A 16,113-nucleotide genomic window follows, 5' to 3' on the forward strand; every position below is an offset into this window, starting at 1 on the left:
TTCCCCTTGCGGTTCTGATTTTCTTTTTCATGTTCTTCCTCCTTCTGCTCCTCTTTTGGACCTTGGGGGGCTCAGTCCGGTCCTCCAATGTGGGTCTCCGTCTGTGACACACAATTTTAATCCCAGCAGCCACACTAGTACACTAGTTAACCATAGAGGCTGGGCGGTGGTGGTACATGCCTTTAATCCTAGCACTAGAGAGGGATATAAAACGGGAGGAGACAGGTCTCAGGCTCGGTCTCAGTCCGAGGATTTGTGGAGGCAGGATCGCCCATTTCGGTAGAGGTAAGAGCCAGTGGCTAGCCACTTTGCTTTTCTGATCTCCAGCTTGAACCCCAATGTCTGTCACTGGGTTTTTATTATCTGTGCTACAGGAGCCTGATGATAGGAGCTTGATCCTAGAACCCATATGATAGAAGAAAAGAACTCATCTCCAAGTTGTCTTCTGACTTATACATGTGAGAAACACACACACACACGATAAATAAATGGGGATATAGGTCAGTTAGAAGAGTGCATGTCTAGCATGCATGAAACTTGGTTTCCATCCTCTACATCACATAAATTTGGGTGTTTAAAGAAAGTATAAACGATGAGTATAAAGTAGAATGAGATTACATCCACCTGTAATCTTACCACTTGAGAGATGAAGGGTAAGGATAGGAGAATCAGAAGTTCAAAGCATAGAAGAAGTTCTGCATAGCCAGGGTTTCATGATACCTTGTCTCAAGAAGAAAGAAGGAAGGAAGCTGATGTGGTAGTGCAGGTGAATCTGTAAATTCAGAGCTAACCTACATCGTAGTGAGACGTGTCAAAGAAAAAACACAGAAGAAATATAGAAAGATGATGTTGTGTTGTTTTGAACATCTAGTGAAAATGGAAAATAAATATAATTATTAAATTAAAAAGATAAAACAAGCCTGGTGTAGTGGTGCACACCCTCTATTCTGCACTCGGGAGACAGAGGCAGGTGGATCTCTGTGAGACTGATGACAGCCTCGTCTACAGAGTGAGACCCTGTCTTGAAAAAAGAAAAAAGAAAATGTTGGTTGCTCTTCCAGAAGACCCAGAATCAAGTCCCTACACCCATGTGGAGAATCACAACCATCTGCAGCTCCAGCCAGGGGATCACATGCCTTCCCCTGGCCCCCAGGCTCTGCACTGCATACACCTAATGCACACTCACACATATCTTTAAAAATCTCAAAAACAAAACAGTTTGTTTGTGTAGCCCAGGCTGTACTGGAACAAGCTCTGTAGACTAGGCTAGTGTTGAACTTAGTCAAAAAAACTTTTTAAGGAAAGACTCCATGACAGCCAGTATCAGGATGGCAACAGGAATAGGTGACAGCTCACGTCATGAACTACAGGCATGTTGCAGAAGGGGCACCAGGAATGGTGCAAGACTTTGAAACCTTGAAGTACGCCCCTAGTGATAAACTCCTACATCAAGGGCACACTTCCTAAACCTCCCAACAGCATCATCAGTTCAAGTATCTAAGTATAGGAGACATTTACTACCCAAACTACCACTATTCCCCTTACCTCTGCTCCAGTCTGCAAAGTGACCAGCTTGCATACTTTGTCAGAGATCACCAGGAGTGCTTGTCTAGTGTCTGAAAACAGTCCTTTTAACCATTTAATTTGCCTAAGACTAACTTTTTTGTTTTGTTTTGGTTTGTTGTTTTTTTTTTTTTGAGACGGTTTCTCTGTAGCTTTGGAGCCTGTCCTGGAAGTAGCTCATGTAGACCCAGCTGGCCTCAAACTCACAGAGATCCGCCTGCCTCTGCCTCCCAAGTGCTGGGACTAAAGGCGTGTGCCACCACCATCCAGCTAAGACTAACTTTTATACCTTCTTTTTCTCCCAGAACAATATAGCTGAAGTACAAGAGCTACATTCTGAACTAATGTGGAAGGATTTCATAGACCATATCAGCAGTCTCCTACACAGCGTGGAAGTAGAAGTCAGTTACTTTGCAGCTGGGATTATCGCCCACTTAATATCCAGAGGTGAACAAGCATGGACCTTGAGCCGCAGCCAGAGGAATTCTCTTCTTGATGATTTGGTAGGATAATTTGTTGTTTTCTGGAATGATATAAGTTACATTTGTTATAGTTAAATATGAAAGCTTCATTATGATGTAATATTGCTAAAAAATAAATATTGTAATGCATTCTATGTTTTATGTCTTCTAGCATTCAGCTATTCTGAAATGGCCAACTCCAGAGTGTGAGATGGTAGCATACAGGTAATTAGCATGATTATTAAGTAATCCGGTCACTTTTTTTTTTTTTTTTTACAATCTTCAAGTATCTCTCATAGTATTAGTTTTGAGTAAAGTCATGTAAAGTAGCTGCTCATGGTGGTACATGCATATAATCCGAGCACCAAAGAGGCCGAGACAGGATTGCCAAGTTCCCAGCCAGCCTGGGCTATAGGACAAGACCTTGTCTCAAGGGGGCTTTAAAAAGTATTTTGATTTATTTTCTACTATTCATTCAACATTCTCTTCTTTATCCATATTTATTGAAGGTAGATTTCCTGGAATTTGTTCTCTGCTGTTCAAATTTAAAGAGACTGAGAAGGCTGGGGTTCTCTACCTGATACAGTGCTGTCTGTGATTTATAAAACCCTGGGCTTGAGATCCCTGTCACTACATAAACTGAGTGTGACTGCCTGAGACAGAAATGCTAATTCTGGGGTAGTGGAGATAGGAAGATCAGAAGTTGAAGGTCATCCTAGGCTACAGGAGACCTCAACTCCCATCCTACCTTACCCCCCCAATATATATATATATAATCTAATAATAACACTAACAGCAAAAGCGGCATTCTGGATAGCTAAATCTGTCTATGACAATTAAGTGCTAAGATAGGCAACTTATTGTCTGAAATATTTCCATTGCTGTGTAATTTTATTACAACTTATTGGTTACTTCATACATTCTGGTATGTTTTTGACTTGTTTTAGATTTGATTTTAATTTTGGGCGGATGGTCAGTGTTTTGCCTGATTGTATGTCTGTGTACCATATGCATGCAGTTCCCTCAGAGACCATGGAATCAGTCCTCTGGAACTGGAGTTGCAAATGGTTGTGAACCAACGTTGGAGCTGGGAATCGAGCCTGGGGCTTCTGTAATAGCAGCCAGTGCTCTTAACTGCCAAGCCATCTCTCCAATCCCTCTTGAACAGTTTTTAAACCCATTTTGTTTAGAATAACACAAAGAGAAAAGCAAATCTGTGCCTTCTTTGTGGTGTTCTGTCCATTATTATTGACGATCTCTGTTCCTACCTTATACATCAAGGTCTTTAAGGTATCTGTCTGTCTGTCTCTGTGTGTATCTGTTTATTTTGGTCCTCCAAGACAGGTTCTCTCTATGTAACAGTCCTAGCTATCATGGAACTTGCTTCATAGACCAGGCTAGCCTTGAACTCACAGAGATCCATGCCTGCCTCTGCCTCCTGAGTGCTGGGATTAAAGTGTGTATCTAAGACTGAGTGTGTTATCTCTTTAATGCCAGCACTAATTTTTTGGAAGAATCATGTGTTGTGTTTGTATTTTTGCTCTTACCCTTCCTCCCCGTCTCTGGCCTCTTTCTTTCCATACATAGTCATTCTGCTTCTCTGGAAGGGCAGCCAATGCTCTTAGCTGCTCAGCCATCTCTCCAGCCCCTCCAGTGTATGTTTTTGTTGTTGTTGTTGTTGTTGTTTGTTTCTTGTCACCACTGTCAAAGGTGGTGGCTGTAGTTTTGTAGGCATATTTGGGTCCTCCTTTTTTATTGCGCTAGCCTACATGTCTGGCTTTGTCCCAGTGCTGCTGTTTTGTTATGCTCTGTGCTGTACTTTGAGGTCTGCCATCTCCAGCAGTGCTCTTTTCTGCTTAGATTGTTTTGACATATCCAGGATCTTTTCTGTTTCTTTTTAAAAGTCGATTATTATTTATTTGTGTGTGGGGTGCTCTTGCCAACATGTCATGATGTGCATTAGACAGTCAGGAGAACCTTTGCCAGTCAGTTTTCTGTCCAGGTCTGGAGCTCACTCTCTCAGCCGACTTACACTGCAAGTGTTTACCCCAGAGCCCGTGTCACAGTCCTGCTTGTGCGTTTTAATAGAACTTCAGAGTGCCTTTTCTAGTTCTGTGAAAAATGTCATTGGATTTTCATAGAGGTGGTACTGAATCTGCAGATTGCCTTCAGTCACGTGACCATTTTCACACCATTAATTACACCAGCCATGAACTTGGAGGCCTTTCTGTCTTTCAGTGTCTCCTTCAGTTTCCTTCTTGGTGTCTTCAGGTCTTCATTCTAGAAGATTTTAGTTTCCTGGCTAGGTTTATTTCTGGATATGTTATTTTTTATGACGTTATTCTGCATGGAATTTTCTTCTTGAATTATTTCTCAGCAAATTGCCACTACTATATAGAAAGGCTACTGATTTGGCAGTGTATAGCACAAATAATACAAACTCAGAGACAGATACTGGGGTTCACCCTCCTTTCCCATTTATGGCTCATTTATTACATTCTTTTGTCTTATTTCTCTAGCTAAAACTTGAGTCCTAAATTAAGTAACAGCGGAGAAAGTGGACACCCTTGTCTCAGTCCTGGTTTTAAAGGAAATACCTTTTTGCCATTTGGTGTATAGTGGGAGCCTACAGGGCCTGTTGTATCAGGCTAATTTGCTCAGACTTTTATCATGAGAAGTGAACTTTGTATAAAGTCTTTGATGGTTGAGATGATCAATATTTTTGTTCTCCAATCTGTTTATGTGCTGTTTATTGATGTGCATATGTTGAGCTGTCCCGAATCCCTGGAATGAAGCCAGCTTGGCCATGATACACAGTCTTCTAAATGTGTTCTTAAATTTGCTCTATAAGAATTTAATTTACTTTTGGATTTTTTGTTTGTTTATTTGTTTTGGCAGTTGGTTTATTTTATTTTATTTATTTTTTAGGCAGGTCTCACTACATAGCCCTGGCTGGCCCTGAACTCACTGTTTAGACCGTTAGCTCCTTGTGATCTGACTGCCACTTGAGTGTTGGGACTAAAGGTTCATCACCATTTCTGGCTTCCCTCCACCTTCTTTCAATCTTTTGCTTGTTATGAATCTGTTTTAAGTTATGTATGTCCTCTTGGCTTAATTCTAGTAGATCATTTAGAATTTTATCCATTTTTCCAATTTTCTGGAATATACTTTTTCAGATATTCTCTAATGCTCCTCAGGACTTCATTGTTCTCTGTTATAATTGTATTAGTGTGGGTCATCTCTTTCTTTTGGTTAGTTTGCCTAAGTGAACTGCCAATTTTATTTTTTCTAAGAAGCAACTCCATACTTGATTGATTCTGTGCATTGTTTTTAGTCTCCATGTTTATTGCTTTCATCCCTGTTTATTGTTTCACTGTGTTGGGGTGTGCCTGTTTTTCTAGGACTGTGAGTGTACACCATTAGGTTATTCTTTTAAGGCTCTTATATGGCTCAGGCTGTGTTTTTTTTTTCTCTGAAGCTAGCAGCCCCAGATGCCTTTGGTGCATCTGTATGTATAGTTGTTCCAGCTCCTTGGTGAACGACTCCCTTTATTAATAAGTACGTCTTTACTTCTTCTTCCCCCATCATCCCCCTACCTGTTTTTGGTTTTTGTTTTTGTTTTTTTAAAGATGTGTCTTTCTTCGTCACTCTGGCTGTCCTGGAACTCAGTCTGTAAACCAGGCTGGCCTCAAACTCACAGAACTCTATCTGCCTCTGCCCCTTGATTAAAGTGTGAGCTACCACACCTGTCTTCTTCTAATTTTAAAGTGTAAAGTGTACTTTTTCAGATATCTAAAGGGGAAGACCAAAAAGGAAAACAAAACAAAAAACTTTTGAAAAATCCACACCCCCTCCCTTCATACAGTGCCATGGTGTCTCAATGCAATCCTTTCTGAAGTAGCTGTGACAAAGAGAAGACGTGTATTGACCCTTTGTATCAGTCTAGAAATGGCATGTCTTTTCTTAATCATGTAAGAATCACTGCTTAGGGGCTGGAGAGATGACTCAGTGGTTAAGAGCATTGCCTGCTCTTCCAGAGGTCCTGAGTTCAATTCCCAGCAACCACATGGTGGCTCACAACCATCTGTAATGAGGTCTGGTGCCCTCTTCTGGCCTTCAGGCACACACAGAATATTGTATACATAATAAATAAATAAATAAATGTTTTTAAAAAAAGAGTCACTGCTTAGAAAATGATGCTTGTATAAAATGTAACTTTGATTCTTTTGTTTTGAACCTTTAGGTCCTTTAATCCATTTTTCCCACTGCTTGGCTGTTTTACAACACCGGGAGTCCAGCTGTGGGCAGTTTGGGCCATGCAACATGTTTGCAGCAAGAACCGTATGTACCAAAATTAGAACTATGGTTCAGGTGAAATGCTCCTTTACAGAAAGTCATTTTGAGGGGTGAAGGGTTGTTGAGTCTTTCCTATGTAGTCCTGACAAGCTGGAACAGAGCTGACTGTATAGCTCAGGCTGGTCATAAACTCTCAGCAGTTCTCGTGCCTCAACTTTCTGAGTGGTGAGATGGATATGTACCACCATGCCTAGAACATGGTTGAACAAGACGTGTGTGTGTGCCTGTGTGTGCACACGCACACACCTTCAGCCCAGAAAGACAAAGGTTTGTTTTGTTGTTTTGTTTTGTTTTTTTTTAAAGATTTTGGTTTGGGTTGGGTTTTTTGGGGGGAGGGGGCTGTCAAGACAAAGTTTCACAGTAGCTGCAGAGCCAGTTCTGGAACTCTTTTTTGTAGACCAGACTGGCCTTGAACTCATGTAGTTCTGCCTGCCTCTGCCTTAGTGCTGGGGTTAAAGGTGTGCCACCACACCCAGCTCAAAAGCAATTTTTAAAGTGTATATCCCACTGTTTTCTGTTTTGTTTGAAATAGGTCTTACTGTATAGACCAGGCTGAACTTGAACTGACAGAGATCCACCTGTCTTTGCCTCCCAAGTGCTAGAATTAAAGGGGTGCTCCATGACCCCTGGCTGCACTGATTTTTAAGTACATTTACTTGCAAGTATGTGTGTGCATGCGCGTGTTTCTCTGTGTGTATGCGAGAGATATACACATGATTTTGTGGGTACATGCACCCATACGTAGACATTCAAAGGCCAGAGAGGAACATAGGTGTCTTCCTCTCTTGCCTTCTGCCTTATTCTCACTGAACCAGAAGTTTGCTGTTTTGGGTAGGTTGGCTGGTCAGGGATTTCATGGGACTGGCCTTTCTCATCCCATAAAGTTGAAATTACATGCACACATGGCCATGCCTGGCTTTTTATGTGGGTTCTACAATTAGAACTCAGGCTCTCATGCTTGGACACAAACCCTCGTACCCACTGAACAATTTCCCAGGCCCAAGACACTTTTAAAATATAGAGTAAGAGATTTAGGTTATGTTACGAATTAAGTGAATCCTTCCAAAGTGTTTGGCAGGTGTGCTTGGTGGCACACTTAGGTTCCACCACTAAGGCAGTTCAGACAGGGTCAAAAAAAGTTTAAAGCCACTCTGATCTGCATGACAAGACCATGTCTCACAAAAAAAAAAAAAAAATCAGGGACTGAAGAGAGGGCTCAGAGGTTAAGAGCACTGCCTGCTCTTCCTAAGGTCCTGAGTTCAATTCCCAGCAACCACATGGTGGCTCACAACCATCTGTAATGAGGTCTGGTGCCCTCTTCTGGCCTGCAGGAATACATGCAGGCAGAGTACTGTATACATAATAAATAAATATTTAAAAAAAAAAGAAAAAGAAATCAGAAAGAGAAAGAGAAAGAAATAGTCACACTTAAAAAAATAGTTGGATAGCCAGGCAGTAGTGGTGCATGCCTTTAATCCCAGCACTCCTGAGGCAGAGGCAGGTGGATCACTGAGTTCAAGGCCAGCCTGGTCTTCAGAGCAAGTTCCAGGACAGCCAGGGCTATACAGAGAAACCCTGTTTCAACAAAACAAAACAAAAAGCTGGGCTAAAGAGATTGCTCAGCAGTTAAGAGCAGCAACTGTTCTTCCAGAAGATCTAAGTTTGAGATTCTCAGCATCCACCTAGTGATTCAACCATCTGTAACTCTAGTTCCAGGGGATTTGATACCTTTTTCTGCCTTTCGCTGGACCGTGGCATAAAAGGAATATACAGACGTACATGTGGACATGTAGACAAAATACCCATACACATAAAATAAGAATAATTTTTTTTTAAGATTCCTGAATTCAAGGTAATAAAGAGATAATAGAGGCAGATGCTTGTCCTGGAATTAGCTCCTGTAGACCAGGCTGGCCTCGAACTCATGGAGATCTGTCTTTTTTTTTTTTTTTTTGACAGAGTCTTTAGTTTGTAGATTTACTTCGTGTACCACCATGATGCCTGGCCTTTGATGTGTATTTTGTTTAGTTTTAAGCTCTGAAGAACTTGTATGGTTTGTGGGATAACTTCAAAACTTAAAAATACTTTAAGAGAAATGTTGTGATGTTTTCTTTCAGCTTCAAGGTATTGCAGCATGCTGATTGAAGAAGGCGGACTGCAGCATTTGTACAACATCAGAGAGCATGAGCAGACAGATCCCCACGTGCAGCAGATTGCCGTAGCCATTCTGGACAGTTTAGAAAAGCACATTGTGCGCCATGGGAGGCCCCCTCCCTGTAAAAAGCAGCCCCAGGCCCGACTCAATTGATAGCCATAGATAGTTGGAAATGAACAGTGGAAATCATTTTTGTGGTGGTTCATTGGAATAGTGTGCTCTCTGGTGTGGGGGTGTCTGTGGTAAGAGTCCTGGGATCCATCTCCTGCCCGTGTGGACAGTCTGATTTGTTCTGTGATTTTTAACTTAGGAGGAGAAAGGTCTTCCTTCATTATTGTCTTTTAGGAAATCTTTCATGTTTGAACTTTACCTGTGCTTGAGATTCTACAGTCTTATGATAAATTGCACGAACCCTTAGGCCAGACTTCTCTCGAGCCCTTCCAGGTAGTTTGCAACGTGAGCAGGGCTGCCGACACGACATCAGCACTGTTTGGATTGTAAGATTTATTACGCTCCTGTAAAAATGCCTTCGTTCTCTGTGTGTCTTTCACAAGATGCACTTGTTTGTACGAGTGGAAACTTTTGTGTCTCTGGAAGCTCTGCTGTTTGGAGCCTGGATGGCAGTCAAAGAAAAACGAAAGAGACGCAATAAAAGAAGAACGGAGTTGAAGAGGAATTAGACATTGCTTTTTTAGCTCTAAGAATGGACAGGTTCTCCTGGAGCCCCTCTCCCAAGTCTGGGAGCAGGAGCTGTTCTCCAAGCTGAAGGCTGGGAGCATGGGCTCTCTCTGCAGGCTACTCTAGAACTACTTGCCCAGTTACACAGTGTAGCATCACAGTGTTGTGTGTCAAAGCCTCTCTGAGACACTGGCTGTCATGCTATAAGAGTACAGTTTTTTAAATGTCGCTGGTTAAACTGCCTGTTTTACCCCTTCTTTTCCAAAGTCATTTTTATTCAGTGGAGTAAAGACTATTTACAGAGTTAACTTGCTTAGTTAAAATACAGTTGATAACAGAAAATTTGCTATAAAAATTTAACCTTGAGTTGGGGTGTGGCTCGATGGTAGAGTGTGTTCTTAGCATGTATGGATTCAATACCCAGCAATACATACAGAAATGTTAATTTCTTTCTTCTGATAAATTTTGGCTCATACCTGTACTCACTCAGGAGACTGAGACGGGGGGGGGGGGGAAGGTGCCATGGGTTTGAGGCCAATCTGTGTCCAAGAGACGTTTAGTGTATCTTCATTATGTGTTCATGTTAGAAAAAGATGTCCACATCTCACTTCCAAACGTGCAAGAGAGGAATAGGCTGCTGCTAAATGCCCAGCCGAGTGGGTAAAAGGAAATGTTTTTGATGGACGTCTTTTAGACAGTTGCCTGTCCTTTAAGATAGTTGGTATAATGAAGAATCAGTTATTGTCCTACAAACCAGGGATATATCAAGTTACCAACAAATTTAATTTCCATTTAAAGATGGGAATGGTGGAGACCTATAATCCAGTAATCACAAGGGTGAGACAGAAGGAACTAGAAGTTAGAGATGAGCTTAGGCTACAGAGTAGCAAGGGCCTGGGCCATAGAGGGAAACTGTCTCTCACAAAACAGAGCAAATTTTTATCTGAAGGAAGCTTGGTCATACTTGCCCTTAATCTAAAACATTAAGGAGCAGGTGGCATGATAGCAAGACCCATCCCAAACAAGTACAGCAGCGTCTCGTCTTGTGAGCGGGTTTAACCTGAAACAGCTTTTGACCACATTTTATTCCTACACATCTAAAATGCTTTCAATAGAATTTTTAAATGGTATTTTTAAATAACTCACAAATATTTCAGTTTAGAGGGGAGCTAGTTTAAGCTGGGCATAGGGGCCTGTGTTGTAGAATATGAAGGCAAGAGGATTCTGAGTTCTAGGCCAGCCTGGGCTACATGAGAGTCCCTGTCTATAAAAGCAAAACCAACAAGCTGGTTGACTTATTAGTATGCTTTTAACATGTCTGACTCATGTTCATGCTGCTGCCACACTTCAGACTTGAATGTTTAGGGCTTCCTTTATAGGAATGAATACTGAATCAAACTAAAAGAAAACAGATACACAGAATTATCTAAAAGCCATATAAAACAATGGTTTAATTCTTACTTCATTGGTTCCAGGGATTTTTAGAGCCATAAGATACATTTTTGCCGGAAATGGTTGCTCAAACCTATGATTGCCACTGGAGAGAGGATTGCTGAAAGTTGAGGCTAGCCTGGACTACCTAGTGATGCTTTGTCTCAACAGCCTCCACCACAAAAAGATGCATTTTTCATAGTTAATCATATTTTAGAGAAAGATTGTCAAAGGAGTTTTGCTTTTTGTTGACATTTTACCCCCAATTTTAATGTCTAAAATTAAAATTTTGACAGTAGGATATTCTGCAGTAAATCGCAAGTTGGTGCTGTTGACCAGCAGGTCTACCTAGCTTGCTTGGGGAGAGCCTATTTGAGAACTTTGGCTTCAGATGTCAGGACAAGAGTGCATGTTTCTATAGACCAATACTAAACTGTCTGCTTTACTAATCTTTAGAATAAGAAGCCAGCTGTGGTGGCATGCATCTGTAATCCCAATATCACCAGCTGCATAGCAAATTCAAAACCCTCTCAAGAAGCAGAACAAGAATAGCCAAAAACTACAGAGCTTTTCAGAATAGCCTGATACATGAAGACTCAAATACATTTCCATTTATATTTCACAGGTCAGTCAAGACTACATTCCAGACCTAAATAAAAACAAAAACTGTTCACATCCCAAATATATCAAGATGTTAGCACCTCTGTGCTTTTGATTTTTGTTTGTTGGGGAGTGGTGTGTTTTTGTTTTTGAGATAGCATCTCACTAAGTATAGACACAGGGCTGTAGTCTACTTTGATCCCACTCAACTAACAATTCTAAGTAAGTGCTCAGATTCCAGGCATGTGCTACTATGTCTAGCTCTGTGATGGTTCTGAAAGCTGTCATTAAGACAGAATTTTCAGTTACAGTTGAAAGTAGCTTAATATAGCTAAATCCTGAATATAGCCAAAATACATGTATGGTTGTCCAGCCAGTCTCTAACAGCCCTCTCCTTCATAATTGGAAACCATCATGTAAGTACTTGGTACTTCCAAAGTCAGTGGCTTAGGGGTGTGCTTTCAAGCAGCTTAGACTAAGCTGAATGACCTTGTTGAACTCATCAGTGTACTCAGACACAAGCCATTGAATAGCAACACTTGGGTCAGCTGAAGGACATACATGCACAAGGCCCCAGGTCCAGTCCCTAGCATCCCGCCCAACAAGGAAATGAAATTAGACTTTGTAAGATTGTAATCGAATAAAGCAAAGTATAGCAAATCAAAGCATCTGGTGTTTGTGCATCAAGTCAGTTTTGCTATGGTCTTTATACTCTGACTTTTTCTCCTGGGTTGAGAGTGTAACTCAGCTCAGTACTAGAGTGAGTGGCTCTGAGTTAAATTCCTACTATTAGAAAACTAAAATTATTAATATTAAATTATTAATAAAACCATAAATCTACTGATCTCAACTGATTTAAAAGGTTTAAAAGAATCTTATCAGACCCACAGGTTCAGGAGTCGGCCGTTATTGTTGCTGCTTGTTAGCCCGGCAGGCGAGTTCACCCACTGTGAGGATGAACGCAAACTGCCTTAGGAGTTTGCTTCTCTTTCAAAGGTCCATGTTTAAAATCACCATCCAGCCATGATTGGTGGCTCATGGCTTTAATCCAGTACTTGGGAGGCAGAGGCAAGTGGATTTCTGTGAGTTCAGGGTTAGCCTCATCGACATAGTTCCAGGAGAGCCAGGGCTATACAGGGAAACCTTGTGTCAAACAAAACAAAACAAAAACTGCATCAATCATATGAATCCAGTTAATGATGTTTCTCTTACAAATGAGTCCTTTTATGCTGGCCTGTTGTCTTCCTATTCAATTTTTTGTATTTTTTTACTTGATTTTTTTTCTTTGTTCTGTTTCATGTATCCAGAGCTAGTTTAGAATTCTCAACCCCCTGCCTGTAAGCCCCAGACACACCACCTTACCACCTTTCTGACTGTTAGTCACTTCCGTGTGGCTGTTGAGATAACCCTGGTCTATCTTTGATGTTCTTCAATCATACTTCCCCCCTTTGGTACATGTTACTGAAAACATTAAATATACCAAATTGGGGTGACTTAGTGAACACTAAGTTTGGCTTAGTTTTTGGTTTTGCTTCATTTTGTTATTTGAAAAGGATCTTACATACCCCAAGCTGGTCTCAAACTCACTATGTAATTAAGGATGACTTTGAATGCTGCCTCCCCGTGCTAAGTGCTGGGATTACAGGCATGAACCACCCCCCCCAGCTATTTTTGCCTTTTTTTTTTTAAATTATTTTATATGCATTGGTGTTTTTCCCGCATGTATGTCTATGTGAGGGTGTCAGATCCTCTGGAACTGGAGTTACAGACAGTTGCGAGCTGCCTTCTGGGGATGTAACCTGGCTTCTCTGGAAGGGCAATCTGTGCTCTTAACCGCTGAGCCATCTCTCCAGCCCTTATTTTTGCCTTTTTGAGATAGAGTCCGGATATATATATTTACAAGCTGGCCCCAGCCCTCTGAGTGCTGGGATTATAGGAGTGTACCAAGCCAGGTTTGGCGTTTTAAAATACATCCTCTGCCCAGAACAGTGTGTAACAGTACTCAGAGCAAAGGTGAGAAGAAGTAACAGAATGAACCATTTTGTACATGATAACCTGCGACCTGTCTCCTCTCTGATGGCACACTTTATTAATTGGTTAGTTGTGATTTAAACAGTGTTAATAAGTTGAAGACATAGATTAAGGCAGTGCCCTACTATCAGCTAATAAGGCTCTTCTGGCTTTATCTGTGTATTATTTATGCGAGGAGTTTGTATGTTTGGGCTTCAGAACTGCCAAGACTGCTTCCGGAGAGGTTTGCAAACTTGCTTTCCTTCTTAAATCCCTTGTGGTCGTTTCACATGACTGTCTCTTGGATATTGGATATTCAGTGTCATCTAGTGTGTGTTGACACGGTTTTAATTTTCAGTGTTAATTCAGAAATAGCTATTTTAGTGATGATGTAAAACCCACCAGTGATAGGAATAGAGTATGATAGAGAATTTTGCAGTTGGGTTTTAGGTGTGTGTCATGGCTTGTGTAACTTAGAATTTCATGGACCAACTTTGCATGATGTGGCATACTTTGTGGTACATGCATTTGTTTCCAAATCTTAACCCAAGAGACTGTGATGACAATAGCCTTTAAAAACATTTTCTGTCTTTCCACTGCCTTACTTTTTTAAAAAAATAAAGTATGCAGAACTCAATTCAGAGCCAGTGGTGGTGGCTCACGCCTTTAATCCTAGCACTCAGGAGGCAGAGGCAGGCTGATCTCTGAGCTAGATGCCAGCCTGGTCTACAGGCTCCAAAGCTTTGAGAAACCCTGTTTTGAGACACCCCCACCCCAAAAGAAAACATACTACTGTGCTGAGGGGATGGCTCTCTAGGACAGCACAGCACAGCCTAGCTGACAGTCAAACCAGTGGTGAGTAAGAACATGCCAGGCAGTGTGCTAACATATACTGTAACCTAACGTGCAAGTGCTGGGGCAAAAGATTGTGAGGTCTTTACTGTTTTCCCCTATATTCTTAGATGTCAGGGAGGCTGAGGCAAGGAGGTCATTTGAGTACTTAAATTTTGAGGACTTAAGTGAGATATGTGTTTAACATGAGCCTGGGCAACATAATAAGATCCTACCCCCCAAAATATAATTCTTCCAGAACAGGCTCGAAAGACTTCAGAGAAACCCTGTCTCAAAAAAACAAAAAGCAACACACACACATACACATATAATTGCTAGTTGGGTGTGGTAGTGCATGACTTTAATCCTAGCACTTGGAGACAGATTCCTGAGTTTGAGGTTAGCCTGGTCTACAGAGTAAGTTCCAGGACAGCCAGGCTACACAGAGAAACTATCTTGAAAAACCAGTTATACATACTTTTTTTCAAGACTTATCAAAATTATTTTGTGGCAAATCATAAATCTATTTCATTAATGGTAAATACTTGACTTTGAGCTTACTTTATGGAAAACTGAGGGTTTTTTTTTTTAAGGATTTTGTTTGTTGTTGGGTTTTTGGGGGGAGGGTTGTTTGCTTTTTATATAGGGTTTCTCTCCTGTAACTCACTTTGGAGACCAGGCTGGCCTTGAACTCACAGAGATCTGCCTGTCTCTGCCGTCTTAGTTTTTTTTTTTTTTTGAGTCAAGAGTCTTACTATGTTGCCCTGGCTGTCCTAGAACTTGCTCTGTGGAGCAGCAGGCTGACCTGGATCTCTCACAGAGATCCACCTGCCTCTGCCTTCCAAATGCTGAGATTAAAGGTGTGTGCCATTACACCGGACACTTTTAATCTTATTTTAATCAACTTTGGAGCAAGAAGTTTTTTAAGTAATGAAAGTTGAGACACTTTCCATAAAAGGACATCTTTGGGAGCATTTTTTTCTCTTAAAGAATGTTATGTCAAGATTTCTCAGATAGTCTGCAGAAACATCTTTTTTCAGGCACCGACTTGTGTAGGCCAGTGAGATGGCTTAATGGGTAAAGGAGATTGCTGCCAAGCCTGAGCTCCGTTCCGTATGATTGAAGGAGCGAACTGACTCCCACAAGTTGTCCTCTGACCCCATGTATGCATTATGTACACACTCATGCCCCACATTAAATAAGTATAACAAATTAATCACCAACTTTTAATGTCCACACTGAGGAGATAAAGCAGAAGGGTCTTGAATTGGAGGCCAGCTTGAGCTAAGTGAGGTCCAGGCCATCTCGGGCTATATAGAAATTCCTTGTTTGCAAAGTTCAAAATAAGTGATTAATGACAAAATGAAATCTTTGATTCTGCAGGATTCCTCTGTCAAAGTCTAAACTTGTGCATATGAAAAGCTGCCTTTTTTTTTAATTCCTATGGGTTTAACTCTTCAAGAAATGGAAACTCATCAGGAAGTTGAATGTGTGTATCTCAGACAACAATCCTGGATTGTTTGGGCTAAAGGTATTCTGGTTATGGCCTGGTAAGCAAAAGTATTCTACACATGAATCATGCTGTATATTCAAGTGGAACAGTACTTAAGTATTAATGTTGTATGTACAAATTGGGATTTTTTTTTGCTTAAATAAATGTTACAAATTTTATGTAAATATGTCTAGTTTCACTCATATACTTTGAAATTTAGTATTAAGCCAAGCTTTATGTTCCTTAGTAATCTCTTGTGACGAGTGCTTTCTGAGACCTGCAGAAGTCTGTATACTAGAACAGCATTCCTTAATGAAGTACTTATGTTAGAGCTAGACTTGCTGGCATACACCTGTAATCTTAGGGAGACTGAAACGGGAGACTCAAGTCCAAGGCCAGCCTGTATGATATAGTGAGATTCCCCCCCCCCCATTTCAACATCAACAAATTTTTTAAAAAAAGTTTGGGTTCATCACTCATTGGTAGAGGGATTTTTTTTTAGAGCTATTTATTTATTTGTTTATTTATTTATTTAT

General features: G+C 40.9%; 1 protein-coding gene across 1 annotated transcript in view; it reads left to right on the plus strand.

Annotated features, from left to right (window-relative positions):
- LOC125412500 (protein zyg-11 homolog B) overlaps window positions 1-15,762 on the plus strand; it is a 59,718-nt gene extending 43,956 nt beyond the window's left edge. Inside the window, exons 11-14 of the mRNA XM_087904761.1 lie at window positions 1,869-2,066; window positions 2,197-2,249; window positions 6,268-6,365; window positions 8,498-15,762. Coding sequence (XP_087760887.1) covers window positions 1,869-2,066; window positions 2,197-2,249; window positions 6,268-6,365; window positions 8,498-8,688 — 540 coding nt within the window. The 3' untranslated portion in view covers window positions 8,689-15,762. The remainder of the gene's footprint in view (window positions 1-1,868; window positions 2,067-2,196; window positions 2,250-6,267; window positions 6,366-8,497) is intronic.
- Window positions 15,763-16,113: the final 351 nt, after the last annotated feature.

The sequence above is a fragment of the Myodes glareolus genome, chromosome 3 (genome assembly GCF_982192425.1).
Source record: "Myodes glareolus chromosome 3, mMyoGla1.1, whole genome shotgun sequence".
Classification (NCBI taxonomy): Eukaryota; Metazoa; Chordata; class Mammalia; order Rodentia; family Cricetidae; genus Myodes; species Myodes glareolus.